Source organism: Malaclemys terrapin, chromosome 2 (genome assembly GCF_027887155.1).
Source record: "Malaclemys terrapin pileata isolate rMalTer1 chromosome 2, rMalTer1.hap1, whole genome shotgun sequence".
Lineage (NCBI taxonomy): Eukaryota > Metazoa > Chordata > Testudines > Emydidae > Malaclemys > Malaclemys terrapin.
The window spans coordinates 90,623,855-90,649,131 of NC_071506.1; the positions used below are offsets into that span (position 1 = coordinate 90,623,855).

Consider the following 25,277-nt stretch of genomic DNA (forward strand, 5'->3'; position numbering starts at 1 on the left):
CCCCATTTTACATATTGAGTGGGAATTGACAAAGGCAGTATGAACTTCCCCAAAGCCACACAGGAGAGTCAGTGGCAGAGCGATTATTAGGACTTTGAACCTCTTGGCTCTCAACTCTAGGCTCATTCGTCCAGGCAATGTTGTTTTTACTACCAAAGTTGCTGAGGATCCACATTTTGCATTTGACTTTATTTGTTGGTGTTTAGTGCTCAGAATTTCTGTGGATCAGGCCCTAGGCATCTCAAGTTGGCCATCCAGAAACAGAGGAACACACAATTAGAGACCACCTGTGAAAAGCTTGGTTTAAGTGACTTGTCCAGCTTTATAAAAGTAGGGATAGAATCCAGTTCTCCAGGGTGGCATTCTACTGCTTAAACATGAGATCATACTTTATTTTCTGCAATCCTTTGTCTTATTCATGGTACACTTTCCAACTTCTACAAGAGATAAAACTGGGTCCCACAGGCCAAGGCCTCCTTTGACCAAAAGGCCTAATGTGATCTTTGGATATATAAACAGGGGAATCTTGAGTAGGAATAGAGAGGTTATTTTACCTCAGTATTTGGCACTGCTGCTGGAATACTGTGTCCAGTTTGGTGTCCACAATTCAAGAAGGATATTGATAAATTTGAGAGGGCTCAGAGAAGAACCATGAGAATGATTGAAGGGTTAGAAAACATAACTTATAGTGACAAACAGATTGAGCTCTTTCGGCCTAACTTGACAAAGAAGTTTGAGGTGATTTAATTAGTCTTTAAGCACATACATAGGGAACAAATACTTGATAATGGGCTCTTCAATCTAGCAATGGTATAACATCATCCAGTGCCTGGAATTTGAAGCTAGACAAACTCAGGTGTAAATTTTTAACTGTGAGGATAAATAACCATTGTACCAATTTATCAAGTTTTGTGATGGTCTCCATCACTGATCACTTTTAAATCAAGATTGGATGCTTTTCTAAAAGAGATGCTTTTGAAATTATTTTGTAAGTTCTGTGGCCTGTTATACAAGAGGTCGGACAAGATGATCATAATGGACCCTTCTGACCTCAGAATCTATGAATCTGTGTGACTACCCTGAAGACTGCCCATTCTGTTCACTGAATGAGAATGGCTTTGTAGGGGTTTGGGGTGGGTGTGGAACGTAAGTAATGATTAAAGACTAGTACAACCAACTCTGCTCCCTTGTGGATATGCATGGCATTCCTAACTGTTTCTATTATGAAGATAAAATTGCCAGAAAATCTCAAATGTCCAAATCAATTTGAAGACAAATTTTCTTTCTTTAGTCTGAAAACAAACTTTTGCTTAATATCTCTATGCAACTCCTTTAGGAGACTATCTTCTTAAAGCGTTTTTAGAAAAAATATAGTGTAGCATAAAATGTTCTCATGACTGCAATGAAATAAGAGCAAATCTTGGTGTTAATTAATACTTAAAATATATTTTACAGTAGTTCTGAAAGCTTTACTGTTGTCATTCCTTAAGATACTGAGTTGCAGTTACAGTAGCAGACTATATTATCGGCTTTCTAGTAGGAGACCAGCCATTTATAAAGGGCGTTGGTCTCTTAGGGTATGTCTACACTGCAATTAGATACTCACGGCTGGCCTCTGCCAGATCACTCAGGCTTGTGGGGCTTGGGCTGTTTAATTGCAGTGTAGCCTTTCAGGCTCGGGCTGCAGCAGGAGTTCTGGGACCCTCCCACCTTGCAGGGTCCTAGAGCCCAGGTTCCAGCTCAAGCCTGAATGTCTACACTGCAATTAAACAACTCCTTAGCGTGAGTCTCGCTATCCTGAGTCAACAGGCACAGATCAGCACGGGTGTCTAACTGAGTGTAGAGGCATGCTTAGTGATAGCTACCACTTCAGTTAAATATGTACTGAAACAGTGGTGGGTGTTTTTAAAAGCACTATCAAAGTCATCTTCAGCATGGTTACAAAAATGTAACTAAAAGTGTAAGTAAATGTTTCAACTGACCTGAATTGAAAAAATATTTGGGCTTTTTGGTTTGTGAGCATTCGAAATTTTAATTTTTCATCCTGTTTCAGGAATAGGAAGAATTTCCAACATTTTTATGGGATGGGAAAACAATTTCTCTTAGATTGACAAATTGTGTACCTGTTGATCAACTTAATAACTAGGTTTCAATTTTGACCATTTTTATTTTAAAAAGGCTTTGTACTATAATTCGCTTACATTCAAAATACTGTAAAAGTTTATAATTCATTTTGTTTAGAAAATGTCAAAACATCTTGTTTAGACAACTTTGAAACTTTTTTTCAAATTTGAGTTGAGAAACTGATGAAAACCAATCCCTTCCTGCAACATTTTTGTTTTGAGTAATTGACATTTTTTAATAAAAAGACATTTTATCAAAAAAAAAAAATCCCGATTAGCTGTACTTTGCAGATCCAGGTCCAATTGCTTGCTTTACCATAGTTTTCTTGTGTAACATTGGGTAAGTCATAGTCTCTTTGCCTCAGTTCTCTGTTGATAACATGGGGACAATAGTATTTCCCTGCCTCATAAGGGTGTTGTGATGTTCAGTACATTGAATATTATGACATGCACCGATGCTATGGTAATAGGGGTCATTTTTATCTGTCTATATCTATATCTATAGATATTATTTATATAGATATATAGATATATATAATTTATACATCTCTAGCAATACAAACTTTTAATGCATTTCTGTATATCAATAGATGACGATATTGACGATGAAGAGTTCTATGACAACCAACTGGAAGCCTATTTCAAACAGCTGGTGTCACCAGAAGTGCCAAGGGGTGATTGTGAAAGACAGGAACTTTCAGAATGTAGTACAGCATTGAAGCTGCCTGAAAATGGATTAAAACAGGTAAGCCTAAGCATAATGGGCTTAGGCCAACAGCTTAATGGGACTAAATCAGGTGGCCCAGATAATCTTCACCCAAGAATATTAAAGGAACTGGCACATGAAATTGCAAGCCCATTAGCAAGAATTTTTAATGAATCTGTAAACTCAGGGGTTGTACCGTATGACTGGAGAATTGCTAACATAGTTCCTATTTTTAAGAAAGGGGAAAAAAAATGATCCGGGTAACTACAGGCCTGTCAGTTTGACATCTGTAGTATGCAAGGTCTTGGAAAAAATTTTGAAGGAGAAAATAGTTAAGGACGTTGAGGTCAATGGTAATTGGGACGAAATACAACATGGTTTTACAAAAGGTAGATCATGCCAAACCAACCTGATCTCCTTCTTTGAGAAGGTATCAGATTTTTTAGACAAAGGAAACACAGTGGATCTAATTTACCTCGATTTCAGTAAGGCATTTGATACGGTTCCACATGGGGAATTATTAGTTTAATTGGAAAAGAGGAGGATCAATATGAAAATTGAAAGGTGGATAAGAAACTGGTTAAAGGGGAGACTACAGCAGGTCATAATGAAAGGTGAACTGTCAGGCTGGAGGGAGGTTACTAGTGGAGTTCCTCAGGGATCAATTTTGGGGCCAATCTTATTTAATCTTTTTATTACTGTCCTTGGCACAGAAAGTGGGAGTGCGCTAATAAAGTTTGCGGATGACATAAAGCTGGGGAGGTATTGCCAATACAAAGAAGGACCGGGATATCATACAGGAAGATCTAGATGACCTTGTAAACTGGACTAATAGTAATAGGATGAAATGTAATAGTGAAAAGTGCAATGTCATGCATTTAGGGATTAATAACAAGAATTTTTGTTATAAGCTGGGGACTTATCAGTTAGACGTAACAGAGGAGGAGAAAGACCTCGACGTGTTGGTTGATCACAGGATGACTATGAGCCGCCAATGTAATATGGCTGTGAAAAAGGCTAATGCAGTCTTGGGATGCATTACGCGAGGTATTTCCAGTAAAGATAAGGAGGTGTTAGTACCGTTATACAAGGCACTGGTGAGACCTCGTCTGGAATACTGTGTGCAGTTCTGGTCTCCCATGTTTAAGGAGGATGAATTCAAACTGGAACAGGTAAAGAGAAGGGCTACTAGGATGATCCGAGGAATGGAAAATCTGTCTTATGAAAGGAGACTCAAAGAGCTCGGCTTGTTTAGCTTAACCAAAAGAAGGCTGAGGGGAGATATAAATCTCTCTCTCTCTCTCTCTCTCTCTCTCTCTCTCTATTATATAGATATAGATAGAGATATAGAGATATAATCGGAGGGATAAATACCAGGTAGGGAGAGGAATTATTTAAGCTCAATACCAATTTGGACACAAGAAGAAATGGATATAAACTGGCCATCAGGAAGTTTAGACTTGAAATTAGACAAAGGTTTCTAACCATCAGAAGAGTGAAGTTCTAGAACAGGCTTCCAAGGGGAGCAGTGGAGGCAAAAGACATGTCTGGCTTCAAGACTAAGCTTGATAAATTTATGGAGGGGATGGTCTGATGGGATAGCCTAATTTTGGCAATTGATCTTTGACTATTAGCGGTAAATATGCCTGATGGGATGTTAGATAGGGTGGCATCTGAGTTACTACAGAGAATTCTTTCCTGGATGTCTAGCTGGCGAGTCTTGCCCACATGCTCAGGGTTTAGCTGATTGCCATATTTGGGGTCGAGTAGGAATTTTCCTCCAGGGCAGATTGGCAGAGGCCCTGGGGGTTTTTCGCCTTCCTCTGTAGCGTGGGGCATGGGGTCACTTGCTGGAGGACTCCCTGCACCCTGAAGTCTTATAACTATGCTTTGAGGATTTCAATGGCTCAGAAATAAGTCAGGGGTTTGTTGCGGGAGTGGGTGGGTGAGATTCTGCGGCCTGCGTTGTTTAGGAGGTCAGACTAGACGATCATATTGGTCCCTTCTGACCTTAGTCTCTGAGTCTATAATTCAAGGCTCCGTATGCTTAAAGGCTTTTTAAGTCTGTGTGATAAATGACTGTTAATCCTCTTCTAGTACACATTAGGTTTTCACCGCTTCCAGCCTTTTTCAGAAAACAGTCCTTCGGTAAAAGGAGGATTTGTCTTCAGTATATTAATTTAAAGGCCTAATACAAAAATATAAATAAATAGTTTTGTTCTAAATTTCTTAGATCCTGTTTCCATTTCCATTTAGGTTTCCCTTCAAGAGAAAAAGATACAAAATGGGCAAGCAGCCTGCTAGTCAGACTCTCCCCCTGCTTTGCTTGCTTTCTTTCTCTTCCTGGTGCATAGAGCTAAGAGCAGATGTAGCAGTCAGTTACACTAGTTCCTATGTCCAGGATTGTGGCAGGGAAGGAGAGTTTGCTCAGGCTATGGCTACACTAGAGAGCTTACAGTGGTGCAGCTGCGCCGATGCAGCTGCGCCACAGTAGTTCTCTAGTGTAGCTGCTCTAAGTCAATGGGAGAAGCTCTCCTGCTGCCATAGCACTGTCTGTTCTAGAGCTTGTGTGTGTGTGTCTCCCTTTAATGGACAGCCAGCCAGTTAGCTGTAAAATCCCTCTTGGTAGCTGTTCTCTACTTGCTTTACCAGTAATGGGTTAAAACGTCCTCCTGGTGTGTGTGGGTTTAAAAAAAAAAAAAGTGGGCACCTGACCAAAAGAGGGAAAGCTAGAACTTCTTAAAATTGGGAAAGAAACTTTCCCTTTGTCTGTTGTTCTCTCTGGGATGACGAGACGGGACAGCAGGAATGCTGTGTAAAGTTTTAAACCAGATATGAAAATCATCAGATCATATCTAGAACTACTTTTAACATCCCAAATATGTAAGTAAATTAGGAATGTTTAGGAAGATGTTATTAGGTTTATTTCTGTTTGTTTTTTTAAGGCTTGTGGACTCCTCTGTGCTAACACCAGATGCTTTTGTTTGCTTGTAACCTTTAAGCTAACCCCCAAGAAAGCTATTTTGGGTGCTTAATTTTTGGAATTGCTCTTTTAAAAATCTAGCAAAAGCCTGAGTTCCAGATGTATTTTCTTCTTTTTTGTTTTTAATAAAATTTACCTTTTTTTAAAAACAGGATTGGATTTTTGGTGTCCTAAGAGGTTTGTGCATGTTTGATAAACTGGTAGCAAAAGCTAATTTCCTTTGGGGAAAAAGCTGAGAAAGAAAACAGAGGGGGGATGAAAGAACTTGAGGGTACCCCACAGGGAGGAATTCCCCAGTGCTCTTTCCTGGATCCAAAGGATTTTTTTTCATTTGGGTGGTGGCAGTGTTTACCAAGCCAAGATCAGAGAAAAGCTGTAACCTTGGGAGTTTAATACAAGCCTGGAGTGGCAAGTATTCATTTTAAAAATCCTTGTGGGCCCCACCCTCTGTATTCAAAGTGACAGAGTGGGGATTCGGCCTTGACAGCTTAGGTCAGTGTAACTTGTGTCGCTCGGGGGGTTGCTTATTCACACCCTGAGTGACATAAGTTATACCAACATAAGTGGTAGTGGTATAGACATAGCCCAAGTGACAGGCAGATGGTTGTCTTTCGGGGTTATGGGAAATAAGTTGGGATAATTGGTGAGACATAAGCATGCCGTTTCCAGCAGGGTAGGGCACTATCTTGGAGTGTAGACTTTGCTTTGTTTACATTTTTTTTCTTTTACATCAATTCTTCCTCTGTCCTTCTTTTGTGCATTTTCCTGGCATTCTTCTTACCACTGGTGGGCACTAGTGGCAGAGAAGCCTGTGGGTTCAGTTCTGTTGGTGCTGCTGTATCTCCTAAAGAAGAAAACTATAATCATCTGTGTCCAGTTCTTTTTTTCTCCTGTGGGATGGCTGGGAGCTTAAAATCAGGGAGGGGGTTGTTCTCTGATGATTGACTTTTGCAAAAAAGTGATGTCAGTAGAAAAGCCTTTCCACCAGTCTGTCTGAGTCTTCTAAATTGGCCTTCGCAATATGGACCAAGAATTCCTCAAAACAAAGTCCTTTGCTTAAATGAAAAGGACTACATTTCTGAACAGCCTAGGGCTAAGTCCTTAAAGGCTTAATGTTATTCTAGGATGTGAATATATGAAGTTGGATCATCTTGGTTAGCTTGATCTAATGCATTCTGAAATGTTACTGAGCACAGGGGAAGTTTGTAATTTAGCTAAACTAGACAAATTAAAGCCAACTTGCCAGTTTGGCACGTGCAGAAGTACAACTTGCGTTGTCTTTAGTAGTGTTTTTTTAAGTAGATCTTAGATCAAGCTAGCTAACGTGATCTAACATCATACCTTTTTAAGGAATTGTCTTGACTAGGATTTAGAGACTCAGTTTAGAGATAGTGTGACAAAGTTCTGTCCTTGACTCTGTGGGTCCTGCGTTTCCTGGCGGATTTTGCTAGTCTCAGAGGCTCACTGTGACCCTCCACATAGCCCTTGTCTCTCTAGAGGCAAGGGTCAGTCTACTGAGCCATTTTCATCATAAGCCAGCAAGGGAGGTGAGGAGAAATAACCCTCCCTCACACAGTCTCTGTTGTCTCCCAGTATCCGTGATTAATCAGGGAGGGGAGTGGGGGAGCCCAGGCCTGCCCTCTACTCCAGGTTCCAGCCCAGGGACCCTAAACTTAGCAACTATGGAAGCTCCCTTTTTGGAAATAGGGCATGTACAATTCCCTGGGCTACTTCCCCACAGCAGCCCCCACTCAATATCTTCTTCACAATTATCTCAGGGCCTCCTTCCTTGCACCTGAAATGGATTCATACTACTTCGTTCCTCCAACAGCTCCCTCCTATAGCTCCTGACACCCACACTGCACTGACTAACTGGGAGGCTTTTAACTAGTTCCAGCCAGTCCTTGATTGGTTTCAGGTGTCCCAATCAATCTAGCTATCTCCACTGCCTTCTAGAAGGATCTTAATTGGCCCCAGGTGTCTTGATTAGCCTGGAGCAACTGCCATTTGGTTACCATGGTACAAGGGATTTGTTTAGCCTGGGGCTAACATACCTGTTCCTCACTACTTTACTGTAGCCATCTGGCCTTGCCCCATCACAATAGGTGTAACCATTTTTCTGTCTATTATAGTCTTCTCTACAAATTCCTCATCCCATCCCAAATGCCTGTTTCAAGATAGTGAGATATCTCTCAGGCTAAGGGTTCAGGGTCCTCTGAAGACTACTGGAAGAAGGAGCTCCTCAACTGTGACTAAGCCCATTTATAGTGGACTGCCAACTCTACTGTAGTTAAGCTTTAGACCAGCTTTCTGTTTAAAGCTCAACTCTAGGTGCTCTAAAATCTGCATGGTTGCTTGAATTGCCCTGAAATTTGATGTGTCCCATAGGACATGCAGGGTAGAGTTAATAACCCAAATAATTTCATCAGCCTCACGGGGAAAAAAAGCTTTCTGATGGCTCATGGTCTTGACCAACATATTTTTTGCCCAAGATAAGATTCAAACCAGAGCTGTGATCGTTGCATCAGGGTCTCAGTTGCTTGAGAGTTACCTCCAAAGAGTGCATGCCACCCACTAGCCCTTTGGAGAAGCAAAAATCCCATTATTAACAAAAGTTTAAACATACCTAACACTCTTAAACTAAACTGAGTACATTGAGCATGCATAGAGACACAAGAGTGTGTGTAGCCTTGAAAGCGTCACAGCAGCTGGGGAGAGCTCAAGGGTCCTTTGTGTCAGTAGTGGGGCACAGAGCTGGCCTTGCTAATGGGATTGTCATCAGTGAGGTGTGGAATGAGAGCAGTCTGTGAATCATGGGTTAGTGAAAGTATAATGTAAGAGTTGGGGGCTGTAAGATTTAACAAGTGGGAGGGTTGTTTCTGGGGAGAAGGCTTAGTGTTTGAGAATAGAACAGATGTAGGCAGCTCCTGTTCAGTACAGCTCACCTAAAAATGGTAAAATAACTATCACTTTTAATCCCAGGAGTCTTTGGGGAATGTGTGATTTTCCCAATGTTAGTCTGAATGGCAATCAGGGCTTGCCTGATTTTCTCTGAATACAGAGGAGAATTTCCCTTACAGGAAGCTATCCTTCCTCTGAAACTGTACCTATTACCCATAAACTACTTACCTTTATGACCTTAGTTTTGAATTTAACAGCCCCTACAAGATCTTTTGTCTCATAGTAGTGGTTAAGCCTATTTCCTATTCTTTCCATTTTCACCTTGGACAAAGTCTCCCACTCCATTTTTCCACTTGGTCTGTACAAGTGGTAAATAGCATTTACCTTGACTTGATATTTAAAGGTCTTTTGAAGTAACATAAGAAAATTTTCATATTCTAAAGGGCTTTGAATCATTTTTTTTTCAGTATATTGGGGGCCACAGGAAGGTCATTACAGTCTCCAAGTGAACGTCCTCATGTTTAAGACAGTATTTTGGCATTCTATACCCCCAGAAGGAGAAATCCCTTCTTGAGGGAATTAAAGGCTGCTCCAGGGACCATATCTGGGAATGGTGTGCATATTACCTTACAGTAACTACAGAGCAGTGAGGTGGCCCTATTTCACATGTTTCATTATGTTGAATGTTGCTGCACTTGCTGATTCAGCGTTTAGAATTACATTTATGTTAAATAGCCCTTCTTAGGGTTCTGTGTGGATGGAATGGGAGTATTATTTGAAGAAACCTTGCTGATCTACCAAGCCTTGTTCCATTGCTTTTCTAAAGTTTAAGGAAATGCATGGTGTGTGTTTTTGTGGTTTTTTTTTTTTGCACAGTATTTTCATAATATTTACTACATTAATCTGCAAGACCCTTAGCTAAAGTATCTTGTAATATTTGTCTGCAGAAACTATTGTAGCTGTAACATCAGATTAACATCGGGGATTATAACATGAAAGTGAACAGTGTACTTCTGGTCAAAGGAGGTACTTTGCTTCACACAATTCAATATTGTGGAGGCAGTGACTGTTAAGAATAATCAAATGTTGTTACTATAGCTGAATTGTAAATGTTAATGCATTAGGAGAATTTCCAAGTGCCTCACATTCACCAAGCTGCCACAGAAATGGATTCTGCAACTGCTAGTGATGAAGATTCACATGAATTGGAGAAAGCTGGACATAATGTACAAAGAGAACCATTCTTGCCAAAAACGGTAAGATAATTGGTATGTAGGACTGTTTGATGATAAATCTTATTAAACTGTCTCCTTCATTATCTAAATAACCTCCCTTGGAACAGACGCCTGAAAGTAAGTTTGAAAGCTGGTAAGTGACTAAGCTAACAGGGATAGTACTTTTCCTCATCAGAAAGTTTATTAAAATTGAATAACTCTTAATCTTAAATCTTTGCACAAGTGTTATTTTGTAAATGGTTTACTGTTAACTTGACCAACTCTGTAGATTTATCTAATGTAGCTCTGCACCTATTTCTTCAACAGATAGGCGAAACTGACAAGCCAAGTTTTAGACCTGGACTAGAAGGCAATAGTGCTGATGAGACTTCTGTTGGAACAGTAGCCAATAATTCCAAAATAGAATACAGTCAGTCTGCAGAGGATCAGATTATTGGTCCATCGGTAACAGGTACATGTATTTGGCAGTTGTGTACTTCCTTTTGGTAAGTTTAGAGCTTATGTTCATAAATTGCTAATGCGCACTACTTGAAAACTTTGTCACAGGAAAGACACTAAAATGTAGTTGAGATTACACTTCTTTTCAACCCCCTTAAAAAAATGGGTAGGCAACTCTCCCCCCGAAAACGAATACAGAAAATTAGTGTGACTACCTAAATTAAAATAAAAATGGATTGATGTTGGTGTTACTCCAAGTCTTTTGTAACTTAGAATCTTCCCAGAACAGTATTTTTATTAATTTAAAATTATAAACAATTATGGTTCCCAAACTTCCCTGGTAACTAATTACTCAGCTATGTCCATCCACTCTTTGAGGCTGGGGAAAACAAAGCCCCCAGTGAGTAAACTTAGGAAACCGTGACTGTGTTAGAGCAATCTCAAAGGTGGTTCATCCAAGAATTCAAGATTTATAGAAGGTTTTGGAATTCAATTGGTGTTGGGCGTTGTTGCTGGGAAGGAGTAGGGGGTAAAAAAGTACCAAATGTACATATTTTCTTAAGGTTAGCGCTCAGTATTTCAGTTCCTATCTCTCACCTTAATCTTGTCTGGCAAAGTTGTTAGTTAGCCATTTAAGAACATTGAGATTCTGAATCTGAGGAATTATATCCCTTCCATACTCTTGTTTTATGGCCTGATTCAATAAACTCCTGTAGACTTAATGGGCTTTGGATGAGAACAGAGTCCATTCATGGGTGGAGCAGCAATTTCTGTTGAGCTAATCCACTAAATCATTTTGGATGCCTGGTAAGTCAAGGACTATTAGGCTGATCCGATGAAGGATACAGTGGTGTTCTTCTGGCCAAAGATGTCAGGTTTGATGCTGCTGTCAAGAATGTGGACCAATTTTTTGCGGGGGATCATTTCCCTTTCATTCTTTTGGCAACTTTCTTTTTTTGCGGTTTCACAGACTGCAGTTACTACTGACCAATGGGCCTTGGAAGTTATCTAGAAGGGACATGCAAGTCAAGTCCTCTGCCATCTCCTCCCTCTCCTCAGGGACCCCTCTCAGAATTGCCTATTGCATTCAGAGAGACTCTTCTGTTGGGTGCAGTGGAGATGATGCCTCGAGTTCTGCAGCAAGGGATTCTATTCCCATTACTTCCTTATTCAGAAGAAGAAAAGAGGATGTTATCCTCTTCATTTGTCACTTCAGGTGTCAAATGCTCATCTTTTTTTCTGTAATCCCCGCTTTAGAGCCCATGAATTATTTCATGAGTCAGTTTGTAGATGCTTCCATGTGTACATTCGTTCAGCTAACAAGTATCTGTGCTTCATGGTCAATGACCTTCTTTATCAGTTCAGAATCTGACCATTTGGATTGTCAATATCTCCAAGGATTTTTACCAAATCTCTTTTGGTGGTAGCAACTCACCTGAGAAGACACGGCCTTTAATTGTACCCATATCTTGATAACAGGTTGATTTGGGGGCCACTGATCACAGCAGGTCACAAAAGGAGGTTCAAATAATTCTCCCTCTATTCTCCTGGCTAGACCTGAGGCTTAATACAGGCAAAATCCACCCTCACCCCTATCCATTTTATAGTTTATATGGGCAGTGGTGATGTCTTTCTCAAGGAAAGTTTTGCGCAGTGTCATTTCACTTCACACCTCTTCTCTGCCAAAAATCTCAGTGAAGAGTCGGCCTCCGTTTGTTGTGACACATACTGTGACACTAGTTTTTGTGACCTCCATGTGCAAGGTTAAGTCTCTACCATCTTTAGATGGGTGAAATCTGTTTACCAACTGATTAGACACAGCATGGACTTACCTGTAGCTGTCCCACGGAAGTGCTGGAATCTCTGCTGTGGTGGACAGACCTTTAAAACATCTTCTGTGGTGTAATGTTTTAATTCTCTCTCCCCCGTCCCTCAAACCTTTGTTATAGACTCATCCAAAGAGGGCTGAGGCATCTAGACAACCGTTAAGTACAGGTCCTGTGGTCCAGGGTGGAGCACGTTGCACATAATACTAGAATTCAGGGCTATCCATCTAGCCTGCAAGGAGTTTCTACCCCTCCTGCAGGGCATCACAACCCCAAATCCTGATGAACAGTGTGACACCAGTGTGTTACAGAAACAGATGGAGTGAGATTGCCTCCCTTAAATCAGGAAGTGGGATTGGTCCATCCTTCATCAGCTCAACCTAATGGTCTTTCACTTACCAGGCATCCAAAATGATCTAGTGGATTAGCTCAGCAGAAATGGCTGCGTCACCTATAAATGGAGTCTAGGACTCCGTTCTTGATCAGAATTTCCTAGAATGGTGGGTCCGTGGGCCCCCCCCCCCCTCCACCATAGACCTCTTTGTATTGACTTTGGTAGCATAGTGTCCTATATTTTTGCTCCTAGGGAGGAGTCTGAGTTCTCTGGCAAATATATTCCTGATTCAGTTGGAAGGGAACTCCTGTATATTTCCTCCCATCTTTTTAAATCCCAGAATCCTGAGGAAGGTATGACCGACAGTGGCCAGCTGGCATTGGTGTGTCAGTTCTGGTACTCCAATGGGATGCACCTGACACTCTCTCCCACTTCCAAACTTTCCAGGCATCGTTTCTGAGAACCAAAGTCTTGGGTTGTCTGGACCAGGCAACTCTCTAACTAACAGCATGAAGACTAGCTGGCTGGCTGTTGACAGGAGTTGTTCCGAGGCAGTACAGGACATTTTGGCTCAGAACAAGAAGGTTTCTAAAAGACTGACATAGAGATAAGTGGAGGTGTTTTTCAGTGTGATCCATTAAAAGATCTCTTCAACCCATGGATTCCTCTGTTCCTGTTACCTTGGACTACCTTCTGTCTTCGAAGCACTCAGGTCTGTCTATTAGCTCTGTTGCAGTGTACTTAACTGCTGTCATCACATCATCCACCTTTTGAGGATCATTCAGTTTTTCCCACCCCACTGTATTAGGGTTTCAGGTGAGCCTGCTTCATATGTTTCCACCAGTCAATGAGCCCTTTCTTATCTAAGACTTGAATGTGGTGCTTCTATCATTGATATATAACCTCTTTACTTAACCTATGTTATAGTCATTCTACCACCTTTCCATTAAGACAGTGTTTTTGGTGGCTATTACTTTGGCTCACGTTGTATGAAATCCAGCTGTTGGTAGCAGGCCCTGTATACACCATATTTCCCAAGGACCGTGCTATTCTTATACTGCATCTGAAACTTTTTTGCCAAAAGTGGTTTCAGATTTTCTTATTAAGCAATTTATACACTTACCTGTATTTTGTTCCTAACTCTCATAGTTCTTCTGCCTTGACTATGTTCATTCACTGAATGTTCTTAGATTGTCTTTTTAACTGTGAACAGCACAGCCGTTTTGTAAATAGTTTAGGCTCTTCGTAAATTTTGAAGATCAATCTGAGGCAAACTCTTTCCCACTTCAAGAATCTGAGAGGAATCACAGTATTAGGGTCTCCAATGTGTTGAACAAACAACCACCTCTCTCTTAGGTTAGGATATCGTCTGTTAAAGGTCAGATAACATCAGTAGTAGCATGCTTCCATGGGAGTCCCTCTTTCAGAAATTTATAGGTCAGCTACTTGGAGTTTGTCATACATTTACTAATCATTACTTCATTGTTCAGCCTGTAGATGAGACCCAATTTGGCAAGCTGCCCTACAATTATTTAGATAGGACTCTTATCACTTGCCTTCACTAGGAGGTAAATTGATGGGATCCATGTAGCAAATACTAGAAGAAGACCATTATTTACCTTACAGCAACTGTTCCTTCAAGATGCTTTTGGCCAGATAGATCCCACAGCCTATTCTCCTCCTCTATTGAGATAGAGCACAGTATAGGTTTGGAGAGGGTCCAGGAGATTTCTCATAGACTTGTGGACCTTCTGAGTTAGGCAGAACTATGCTAGAAGGCCCTGCCGATCAATGACAACATACTAGAGCCCGCCAAATCCTTGTGGCAGATGCCATCCTCTGTGCCTCTGACAGCTAGAAGAACTGAGAGAATGTACCATGTCTGTTTCCAAGGATATGAACATTTATATACCCATCCTTCTCAAGGTTCTGTAGTTGTCTCAGCAGTGAATGAAAGAATGAGTCAGGGTTGTCCCTCTTCTACCCCAAAAGACAAGGAGGTAAAGAAGTTAGACTTGTTTGGTAGAAAAATGTATTCTTCATCTTGTCTACAATTCCACGTTGCTAATCCACAAACATTATTGGATAGATACAACATCTCCCTCTCGGGCAATATGCTTAAGTTCTCAGGTTGCCAGAGGATGCCAGACAGGAATTCCAGGCTCAGTTAGAGGAGTGCAAGATGATTGCTCGCACTCTCTGCAATCATTCTTAGGAGAGGCAGATTTGGGGGCCAGAGTCCTGGCATCTGCAATATGTGCAGATGTTCATGGCTTCAATCCTTGGGCCTTGAGCAGGAGGTCCGGCAGACTATGCAGCATCTCCTTTTTGAAGGTCCTATCTTTTCTTGACGAAGTAGGCTGAAATGTTCCACGATCTCAGAGTCGAAAGCCACATTGAAATTGTTGGAAATTGACACGTCTTTCCCTAAAAGAAAGCAATTCTGCCTTAATCTCTGTAGAGATACCTACCTTTTCCACTGGGACAGCCTGATCAATATAGAAAACAAGGCAAAACAGGAGAAGACAAACTCTTTCACTTCAGTTGGTTCTCCAACTGTTAGGAAATTCCAAATAGTCTGTGTGCCTGTATTGTCAAGGACAAAATACCAGATTGCGATGTACCAGTTTCTCAATTCTCTCCCCCCCCCCTTTTTTTTTTTGGTAGGTTACCCATTTCCTATGTGCCTGGTCCCATATTACCACATATTGATAAATCCTAAGTACTGTGAAACAGGGATATACCTTGTAGCTTTTCTATCTCCACACCACATCGTGTTGCTCTTCAGCTCATGAAGATGTTTTCATCTGAAAAGTACAGTCTCTTCTCTGTTTGGGAGCTACTGAAGAGGTTCCCACTCTTAAGCGAAAGAAAAGTTTCTATTTATGCTATTTCCTGATTCCGAAGGCAAAAGAAGGTCTTGGGGACCAACCTGGACTGGCAAAATTTGAACAAATGTTTGCATGGTCACCCTAGACTCTGTCATCCCTCTCACTGGGTCCCAGGAACTGGTACGCTGCCCTCGACTTTATAAGGAGTAGACAGTATGTTCAGGATCCAACACCTCTTCAGTGTTCTGTTCCAGACATTGTTAGGCTTTTGAGATCTATAGAAATGTTTATCTATTTACAACAATAAGAAACTGCCGCAGTCTACTGGGGCACGTGGCCTACTTGCATGTATGTGGTTTGGTATGCCAAATTTTGTCTCAAAGTTGCAAGGCTGGTTAAAATCATGTACTTTCTGGCTAGTCATCCATTGGCCATGCTGATTTGAGTGTCTGCAGGAGTGCTGGCCACCTTGGACTGGCGACTTGATCTGGCCAAAATATATATGGGAGTTCCATCTGCCCTGCTCTTTTATCAACATTGACTCTGTTTACAGATGCTTTTCTAGATTGGAGAGCTCACCTAGGAAACCTGCCAACTCAGGGTCTGTGGTTTCATCAAGATTTGGCTCTCCACATAAATGTTCAGGAGTTGCAGGCCATGCTTCTGGCCTGTCAGGGTTTTCGTCCTCACGGATCCCATTATTGAAGCTCTGTATGAACAGACAGAGGGGCCACATCAGACAACATTTGTCAAAAGGCAATACATCTTTGGAAGTTTTGTATCTCCAAAGTAAATCATGTAAATGCTTCCTACCTTCCTGGTGTTCAGAACAGCTTGGTGGATCACCTGAGCAGATAATTTGCGGGGGGGGGAGGAGGGAATCATGAATGGTTTCTTAGCTCAGATATTATGAGAATAATTTTTCAAAGCTGGTGTATCCCTCACTTAGACTTGTTTTTGCTCCTTGGTTGGTTAACTTTTTTTAAGAGTTGAGGAATCTATTCCTTGAAGCTAGGCAAGTCATTGGGCTCTCTCATTAAGGATTCCTACCACTTGAACATTCCTTGATCTCATCTAATTATTCTAGGTTTTTTCTGTCTATGAATACAGTTTTTGAGGTTAAAGTGTCACTGTTTTGTTTTTGCGGCTTCTGAGAGATCCATTTTGCTAACTCTGCTCTCATATTTATTAGAGATGGTCTCTATCCAATCATAATTTAGATTTTTGTAATGAACATACTTCACGATACAGTTATAAACCCAAATAATCCAATACATTTTTATTTGCCTCCCTTGCTGCATGCCTTTCTATTTTAAGATGATGTAGGAGTATTTTGCTATAGCCTTGAGTCGATGACTTAAAGAAATGACCCTCTACTTTTTCTCTTCCCTTTCCAAGTAACAAACTTTTATGGGTATTTGTAACCCTTTTTTGTTTGACAATTTTTCAATTTTTTACACTGTATTAGGATTTTTCTCTTTTTGGTTGGGTGCTTAATTGTGTAATTCTAATGTGACCTTTTTTCAGTGCTAGGGCCTTTCTTAATTTGATTTTTAATTGCTTAACTTTGTCAAATTACTTTGCATGAAACTTATCAAGAGTTTTGACCCAGAAGTACCTTTTTATAGAAATCCATGTGACTGAGTTACTCATGTAACTTAAATTCAACCACTTCCTGATTAGAGTATTTAACTGTACAGCCTTAGTATACTCCTGGTGTAGCTATTGGTATGCTTATAAACATGACTTCAAAAATTTACCCAACACCTACTAGCCCAAGTAATAAGTCTGCTTGCCATGTCAAAGTATGTGGGTGCTTTGTTACACCCCTTCTGCTCAGTCTTTTGTTGACTAGGTTGGGCCTGAAAAGTAGTCTCCTGAAAGCTGAAGTCTCAACCCATCCCCCCAGTAATGTTGCCGCCTCCATATACCAATCAGTTAATGGTGGGCCACCCTAATAACATACTCCCATCCTGCCCAAATATAGGGAGCAGCAGACTGAGGAACAGAATCCACAGTCATCCAGAAACGAGCAGTGGTGGGTGCCCTGCCTTTCATTGTAGCAGGGCACTCTTTTCTAGGGAGTTGGCCCTGTTAACAGCACCCTAACAGGCAGAAGGCTCTTAAGGTTTAAGGGAGTTCTTGCCACACTAGCAAAGATTTCTACATGTGGGGGCCATCCAAGCAGAGGGCTCTGAGGGAGGCAGAGAAGTGCAGCGAGACCCAGCCATCTGCTGGGATGGTGGTGTCATTAAGGGGGTCCCACACACTCCTACCTTGAATGGGGTAGGTTGGATCCCCAAGACCCTCTATTACAATGGTGAGCATCCACCTAGTACACCTTACTCTGACTGCTCTACCCTTATCTCCCCTAATAGTGGCAGTGCTGGATGTCTCTGCGTACTTAGTAAGACATTACTACATTAGTTACATTCAGTACATGTTTGGTAAGTTCTCTTCAACCATAACAGCATAAAGCTTAAGCAGTTTTTGTAATAAATTAAACTGCAGAAGGTAATGATGCTTGCCTGGCAAAAATTTCTACTTGCTAGTTCTGCTTATAATGCATGCTTTAGACTCATTTACAGACCGTAAATTTTAATAGAATCACTTGGTGATTTGCACCTGCAAATAGCTTGTTTGAGCAAGTTGCCTAGTAACCTAACCTTCAAAAATTATACTCTTGGAAATAGTTCAAACTTCAGGATTATTTTCGCAGTAGAACAGAATGGATAGAGAAACGGCAACCATCGTTCAGACTGAGACTCAAAAGCAGCAAACTAAAAGGCAGATTGCCTTTCCATATTCATTTGAAATAGCACTGAAACAGATAAGTTCTGGCATACAAAAGAAAAATAGGAAACCAGATTTTCAGGATACTCTAGATTGATGCTTCTAAACCTTTTCCATACTGTGACCACATGTTGCAACAGAATTTGTGGATACATCTGGTCACTAAACCAAAGCAGCCCTTGGAAACCTGTTTGTAACCCTTATGTTTTGACCCTTTGCCCTAAATGACTGCATGTTAAACTACTATGGAACACATGTGACCACCTCAGGTCTCTGGGTCCAGCCAGGGAATTGCCAAGTGTCTGAACCTCAGCTGTTGTTTCAAACAAACATGTTATTACTGACCCAACAAGCTACCCTCTCTTACCTTTTGACCGGCCAGGCAGACTTTGGACCACATTGAACATTTATGTTTTGCTTAGCAACATAAGCAATAACACTCCAATTCAGATTGGACAACTCAAAGATCAGTTTTTAAGATCATTGGACCTTAGTCAGTGAGTTACAAGAGAGCCAAAATTACCTCATGGTAAGTCTTTCCAAAGTGAACCACTTTGTGGGTGTTCTCACAGCAGAAAACTTAAATTAATACTAGTAAACCACTTTATTTCTCTTGTGCTGCAGGAAATGGTTGTGGCTTTGGAGATCTTGGTAGTGGAAGTGAAGGAACAGCTTTGGTAACACTATTTCCCCCTAACATGCAGAGTTTTGATACAGGGGGAATTGGAAGAAACCTAACTGGAGAAGAAAATGAAGTCTTAGTCCAGGCTTCTTTCAAATGTATGACTCTTGATGATATTCCTACTCACAATGAGGTACAAGCATTTTGTTACAAAGAAAAAAATCAATTTTTTTTGTGGTTGCATGCTTCCAATAAGTCTGTATTTAAAATATTCTGTCTTAATTTTCTGAGGACTTGTGTATTATCAATGTGGGGTCTTTGGCAATGTGTCTGCAGCTCCAGGTGTCAATAAACATCGTATTTGGCTCTGTAGGATGTGAAGAAGAAGGGATATTGCTCCTCTAGCGATGAGCAGGGAGGAGATGTATACCTAGTCTATACAATCTCATCCTCTTTTCCTCCTCTTCCAAGACAGTGCTGAATGGGCTGATGTGTACAGATTTCTGGAACTGTACTTCTGAGTCAGCCCTTAGAGCAGAGGGAAGACTCCAGAAGAGGGGAAGCAGAGTTAATTGAGATGGGTCCTCTTTAGGTGGCCATATAATAAAGACTAGTATATCCTCCTCCTCCTGAAAGTATTCTACGCCAAAAATTTAAAACATCTGCGCCCAAAAAAATAAAAATTCTGCGCACAATATTTTAAAATTCTGCAAATTGTATTTGTCAAATGTGGAGGCTCCAGCATGGCATTGGGGAGCACAGGCCACTGCCTTCACAGAGGTGGAAGATGACTGCAGTTCCCCCCGGCACATGAACTCAGTGGTGAAGCTGCACCCAACCCTGACACACTGCAATAAACAAGCCTGCCCCAGAAACATCCAGGACCCTTCCCCTCTGTGCCAGGTGCACCAGGGGTGGGCAGGCAGGCTCAGCAAGGAAAGATCCAAGTGTGGAGGGGCTTAGTGTGGAGGGATCCAGGTGTGGGTTGAGAGGGTTCTGTGTGGGGCAATCTGGGTGCGTGTGGGGGGGCAGTGTCTGGATGCACAGGGACTTGTTGGGGGTTCTAAGTACAACAGTAATGGGTCCAGGTGAAGGTAGTTGGGGCTCAGTGGCGGGGAGGGGGAATCTGGGTGTGTGGGAGGATAGAGCTCGGTGGGAGTTTGGCTGTGGGGGCTCATTGCGGGGGTCCAGATCCTGGGGCTCAATGGGGTGGAGATCCAGGTGCAACTGGTTGGGGCTTGGTGGGGTGGGATGGGGATCTGGATGCGGGTGGCTTGTCGGGATGGTCCAGGTGCCGGGGGAGTGGGGCTCGTCGGGGACAGGGTTCTGAGTGCGGGGGTAGGGGGTGAGATGTGGCGGGAGGGTCTCAGTATGAGGGGGGGGTCTCGATGCCTGGGGTTTGGGCGGATGGGGGAACAGCTCCCTGTACAGGAATCCTTCCCCCTGGAGTTGAGGAGCAATGGGTGCACGAACCAGGGGGGTTTGGGGGGCAGGGGTGTGTGTGTGTGTGTTTGCAGAGCTTTCTTCAGATGGGGGAGAAATCTGGGGGGTGAGTCTGACCCAGCCCAGGGTGCCATGCAGGGGAAGAGGAAGTCCCATCCTCCCCAGCCCGGCTGGGACTAGCAGTTGAGCCCATCACACAGTAGAAGCCACCATCTGGGTCTTCCCCAGTCCCACCCCGTGCCCCACAGGGATTTACCTCTCTGCTGGCTGCCCTGGGCACCCGAAACATACTCCTGGGGAGGGTTGTATGACCGTTCTTGCGGCTTCCTTTTGCTTCCCCATCAGAAAGTCTTTGCTACTCTGCAGAAAAATGAAATCTGCAGGGGACATAAATTCTGCGCATGCTCAGTGGTGCAGAATTCCCCCAGGAGTAATCTCCGTGGACTATTTCAGGATGGTTTTAAAATAGCTTTCCTAAAAAGATAGTTGTCTCTTGTATACGGGTATCACTGTATTTTGTCACTACAAATGGTCAGGTCTCTTTCCTTCCGACCCCCTCCATCCTGATTCCTTAAATTTGTGGCATTAGCTTAGGAGATCTGGGATGTAATTTCTGGCTTCCGTGAGAGTATTCATTGAATCCTGTTTAATGTATCCCTTCTTACTTATCTTAAATGCTGCTTCAGCATAGTATTAATAACCTTGCTGCTTAATACCGCATGAGGGGAAGAGAATATGAAAAAAAACTAATGTGGGGCCACAAACACTAAAATTGTCTTAATCATAATTGTATGGTTATGGCATGGCATCACTACAGGGCACAGTGGATATTGTTTCTGTCTTACTATGTATTTCCACAGTTTGGCTTGGTTCAATTTCTGTTGTTTATAATCTTAACTATAAAGTTCCAGTGTTTGTAATGCTTGTTTTGGGAATAATTACATTACAGGGATGTAAGTTTCTGATACATACTTTCAACTTGAACTCATTGTAATGTAGTTTGGGGTTTTTTGGCTGGAATAAGTTAAGTTTGAGTATATGTTGAGGTCTTCATTTTACTTGATTATAGCCAGCCTTAAAAATATAGCGTGGATCCAATTGGAAATGGTGATAAGATGACTTCAGCATTATCAAATGGGATCATAACATAAGAGAGAGGCTAGTAAGACTGCATGTTAATGTTAGTAGTTCCTAATTTAAGTAGGTCTAAAAATTAGACCAAATTATTTTAATTTTAGTTTAAATGCGCATTCTATATTCAGCTGCTACTTAAAACAATGATCTAATCTGTGTAAACTGGACAGGATGGCTTAAAGCCAAATTTAACTAGAAACGCTTGCTGGTTTTGTTTGTGTACAGATACAGTGTGAACTACTTTGTTAATTTTTTGTTGTTGTTCTTAAGGATGCCATTAATGGTGAAGATGTACTAAATTCCATCAATGTTGCTGAATTCAAACTAGATTCATTATACCTTCAGCATATGGGTATCAATAAGACTGTGGTTGATCTCTCCGATGCCATTTTAGAGCAGAGAACACAATTCTCTAACTTGTGTCATGCTTTTTCATCTGATGCTGAAGAAGTATTGCACTTGACAGATGAGGTATTTGTGTATGACACAGCTCCTCAAAGTCCTGTTAATGAAAATGCAGCTGTGACTGATACAAATCCAGTTGATGAGTGTGAACTTGGTCTGGCTGATACTTACCTGTCTCCAACTGCTGGTGGTAGAGCAAATGAATATCAAGATGCAGCAGAAGAAGGTTAGTTGCTGTAAAAATAGCCCATTGGTTTGTATGGTGAGGGAACTAAAATTGCAAGTTAAGCTTTTTCCTAAATATACCAGAAGTTTATAAGAAAAGATCTAAGTCTAACTTAATTAGAAGAAATATCTAGTTCAATTCTGAATACCATTTTTTATTGATGCTGTTTAATATATTAAATCACATAGTAAAACTTAAATTGTGGCGTGTTGTACAGTTCATAAAAATGTTATTTCAATGACAGTAACTAATATAAATTACAAGTTAGAAAATGTAACTAACCAGCAAACAAATTGGTAGAATTTAAGAGGCAACTTTTTTTTTTTGTACCCCTTTATCTTGCCCTAAAGTAAATTCAGCATTTTATGACCTGGATGACCCACCACACAGTGTTGTCTATCAAAACGAAGAGGGAAAATGGGTGACTGATCTGGCATATTATACCTCATTTGATAAAGAGCAAGACTTAAATCTACCTGCAGACAATAAAATAAGTGAGGACTTCATAACTGCATGTAAGTAACCTTTTTTCCTTGTTCTATTGACTACTTGGTTCATATAATTAAGACTGCTTTCTTTCCAATACATGAGCATAGGAATGATTGGTGCTACTACAGTCTCTAGTATCAAGTATAAGTCTCTGGTCCTGGAATCTATGGATTTCCCAAGAATGGATCATATGGCTAAGGCTATGTTTATGTCACGGAGGTCATGGAATCCGTGAATTCCAGAGACCACCATGACGTTCTCTGCTTTAGCCCTAGGGGCTGCAGGATTATGGAGGTGAAAGCCAGTGGGGTCCTGGTAGGTTTCCGGCAACAGCAGCGACAAGCGACGGGGGGGACCTGCAAAGTTCCAGCGACAGGTGACAGACTCCTGAGGGGGTACTCCTCAGGGTTCCAGTGATGGGCGACAGCCTCATGGGGGGGGGGGGGGGGGGGAGAGACGCCTCAGGCAAGTGGCTGGGGTATCCCGTTTTCTCTTTGGGAGAGAACCCCACAGCTTCCCACCTTCCTGGTGGCTGGAGAAACCATGGAGCTGCAGTAGCAAAAGTCGCAGACAAGTCACAGCTTCCGTGAATTTTTGTTTATTGCCTGTGACCTGTCCATGACTTTTTTCTACTAAAAATAACCCATGACAAAATCTTAGCCTTACATAAGGCTAATGGCTTCTTTCCCATGTCTTTTCCCTCCATCCTCCAGTGAGTATTGTGGTTTAAAGGATCTGTTGACTCTCACACAGATGTGTGTGATTACTGTTGTGTAAGTGAACTGGATGTCTGAATGGTACAGGAGTGTAGAACAAAATTGCTTTTGCTCTAGGGCCGGGGTTCTCAAGCTGGGGGTCATGACCCCTCAGGGAGTCATGTGGTTATTACCTGGCGGTGTCACGAGCTGTCAGCCTCCGCCCCAAACCTCACTTCACCACCAGCCTCCGCCCCAAACCTCAGTTCACCACCAGCATTTATAATAGTGTTAAATATAAATTAAAAACACCTTTTTTTATAAGGGGGGTTGCACTCAGAGACTTGCTGTGTGAAAGGGGTCACTACCAGAAAAGTTTGAGAACCACTGCTCTAGGAGATGCTTTTTCCAAAGGTACTGAGCATTTGCAGCTCCTATAAACTTCAGGGTTGAGTGCTTAGCATTTCTGAAAGCCAGGTCCTAGGCATCTCAAGTGATGTGCGCAGAATTGTAGGAACACACAACTAATCAGAATCTTCAGAAGTAGCTGCTATAGTGACTTAGTAATTTTTAGAAGTCTTTGGCAGAGCAAGGATAGGAGTTATCCTAGTTGCCAGTTCAAGTGCTTAATCACCCGATCATTTCCCCCCACATACTACCTGGTGTTCCCCTTCATTTACTAAACACCTTCTAACTTCTGCTTCAGATGAGTCAAGGGTCATGTGGAAAACAACCTTACTTCGCAACACAACCCTGTAACATTCTCAATTCATCCTGTACACTGGATGAACAGGGTTGCTACATTGTGTGATCATAGAATTAAAGACTGTATCATAATGCACATGTACAAGGAGACAAGTCAGCTTGCATGGCAACCTTACAATAGACCTATGTTCTCAATCACAACTGCTTATTGTAGGGACCAAAGCATTTATTATTTTGTATATGCTAATAATGTAGCTGCAATTCAAGCATGTACATCTAAAACACAAAGATGTGTTAAATTTACCATATTGGTTACTGTGTATGGATGTTGCAAAAACCTGGTACACTACAACTCTGAAATGCTTTAATTTATGGGAGGCATTTTGAAACTTTGAAGATAATTTTTCATGGAGGATACATGGGTTTGAAAGCCAAAAGCTGTTTGAGTTCTGTTTGAGATAGGCCCTACAGTGTTGAAGACTATTGCTACAGACACTGTACCAAAAAAGGATTGACAGTTAGGGCTTTTTTTGCTGCCAGGAGGACTACATTACATCTAAAATGAAAGCTTAAGTTTTTTATACCTAAGGAGTGGGGGCTAGATTTACAAAGGTATTCAAAGCAGGGGCTTTTGTAAATCCCCCACTCGCATCTTTGTGTGTCTATATACCTTTGTAAATCTGGTCCTTGTATGCATAGTTACACATGCTTTAGTAGAAAACATTTGTCATTGACTTGGAAAAATGCTTCAAACTTTATGAAATTTTAATTTCAAATCAGTTTTATATCATTCGCTATGTTGTAGTTAATTATTTTCATTTTTTAAAGCTGAAGCAATAGCTAAGATCACACAAGATCAAGAAGAATTTGAGAGGGATCACAGATTTTTGCAGGTTAGTGACTTTATAAAAAGTTAACTTTCTGAGAACTGCAGAAGGGTGATCTACTTATTTTGAACTACTTTCAAAATGATTTTTTCATTCACAGGAAGAAAAAATAGACACACACAATACATCTGAAGTAGAGGATACATCATGGAAATCTGCCAATAGCTATAACCTGCTGAAGGCGTCCCAAACAACATCTGATCTTAGTAAAGACGCTAGCTACTTACGTTTGTCTTTGGGGGAGTTCTTTGGTCAGAGATCGGAAGCTCTTGGCTGTCTTGGCGGAGGCAGTGACGTGAGAAGGGTATGTGGCTGACTAACATTTTAATGCAAAGAACTGGACTTCAGTGTAAAGAAGAAAAGGATAAGAGGAACATAGCTGGAACTCCTGTTCTTCTATTGCATTTGTAACCAATGCTTCCAGAAGAGTCTTATCTTCTAGACTAATCCAATTGCTAATAATTCTCTGTTCTAGCACGTGAGAGAGATTGGATTAGTTTG

At 41.4% G+C, this 25,277-nt stretch overlaps 1 protein-coding gene across 1 annotated transcript in view; it reads left to right on the forward strand.

Moving 5' to 3' along the window:
- Positions 1-25,277, forward strand: part of CEP192 (centrosomal protein 192) — a 203,445-nt gene that overhangs the window by 51,891 nt on the left and 126,277 nt on the right. Inside the window, exons 18-25 of the mRNA XM_054017577.1 lie at positions 2,714-2,868; positions 9,838-9,969; positions 10,255-10,399; positions 18,795-18,985; positions 21,640-22,000; positions 22,360-22,515; positions 24,718-24,782; positions 24,877-25,080. Of these exons, the coding sequence (XP_053873552.1) occupies positions 2,714-2,868; positions 9,838-9,969; positions 10,255-10,399; positions 18,795-18,985; positions 21,640-22,000; positions 22,360-22,515; positions 24,718-24,782; positions 24,877-25,080 (1,409 nt within the window). The remainder of the gene's footprint in view (positions 1-2,713; positions 2,869-9,837; positions 9,970-10,254; positions 10,400-18,794; positions 18,986-21,639; positions 22,001-22,359; positions 22,516-24,717; positions 24,783-24,876; positions 25,081-25,277) is intronic.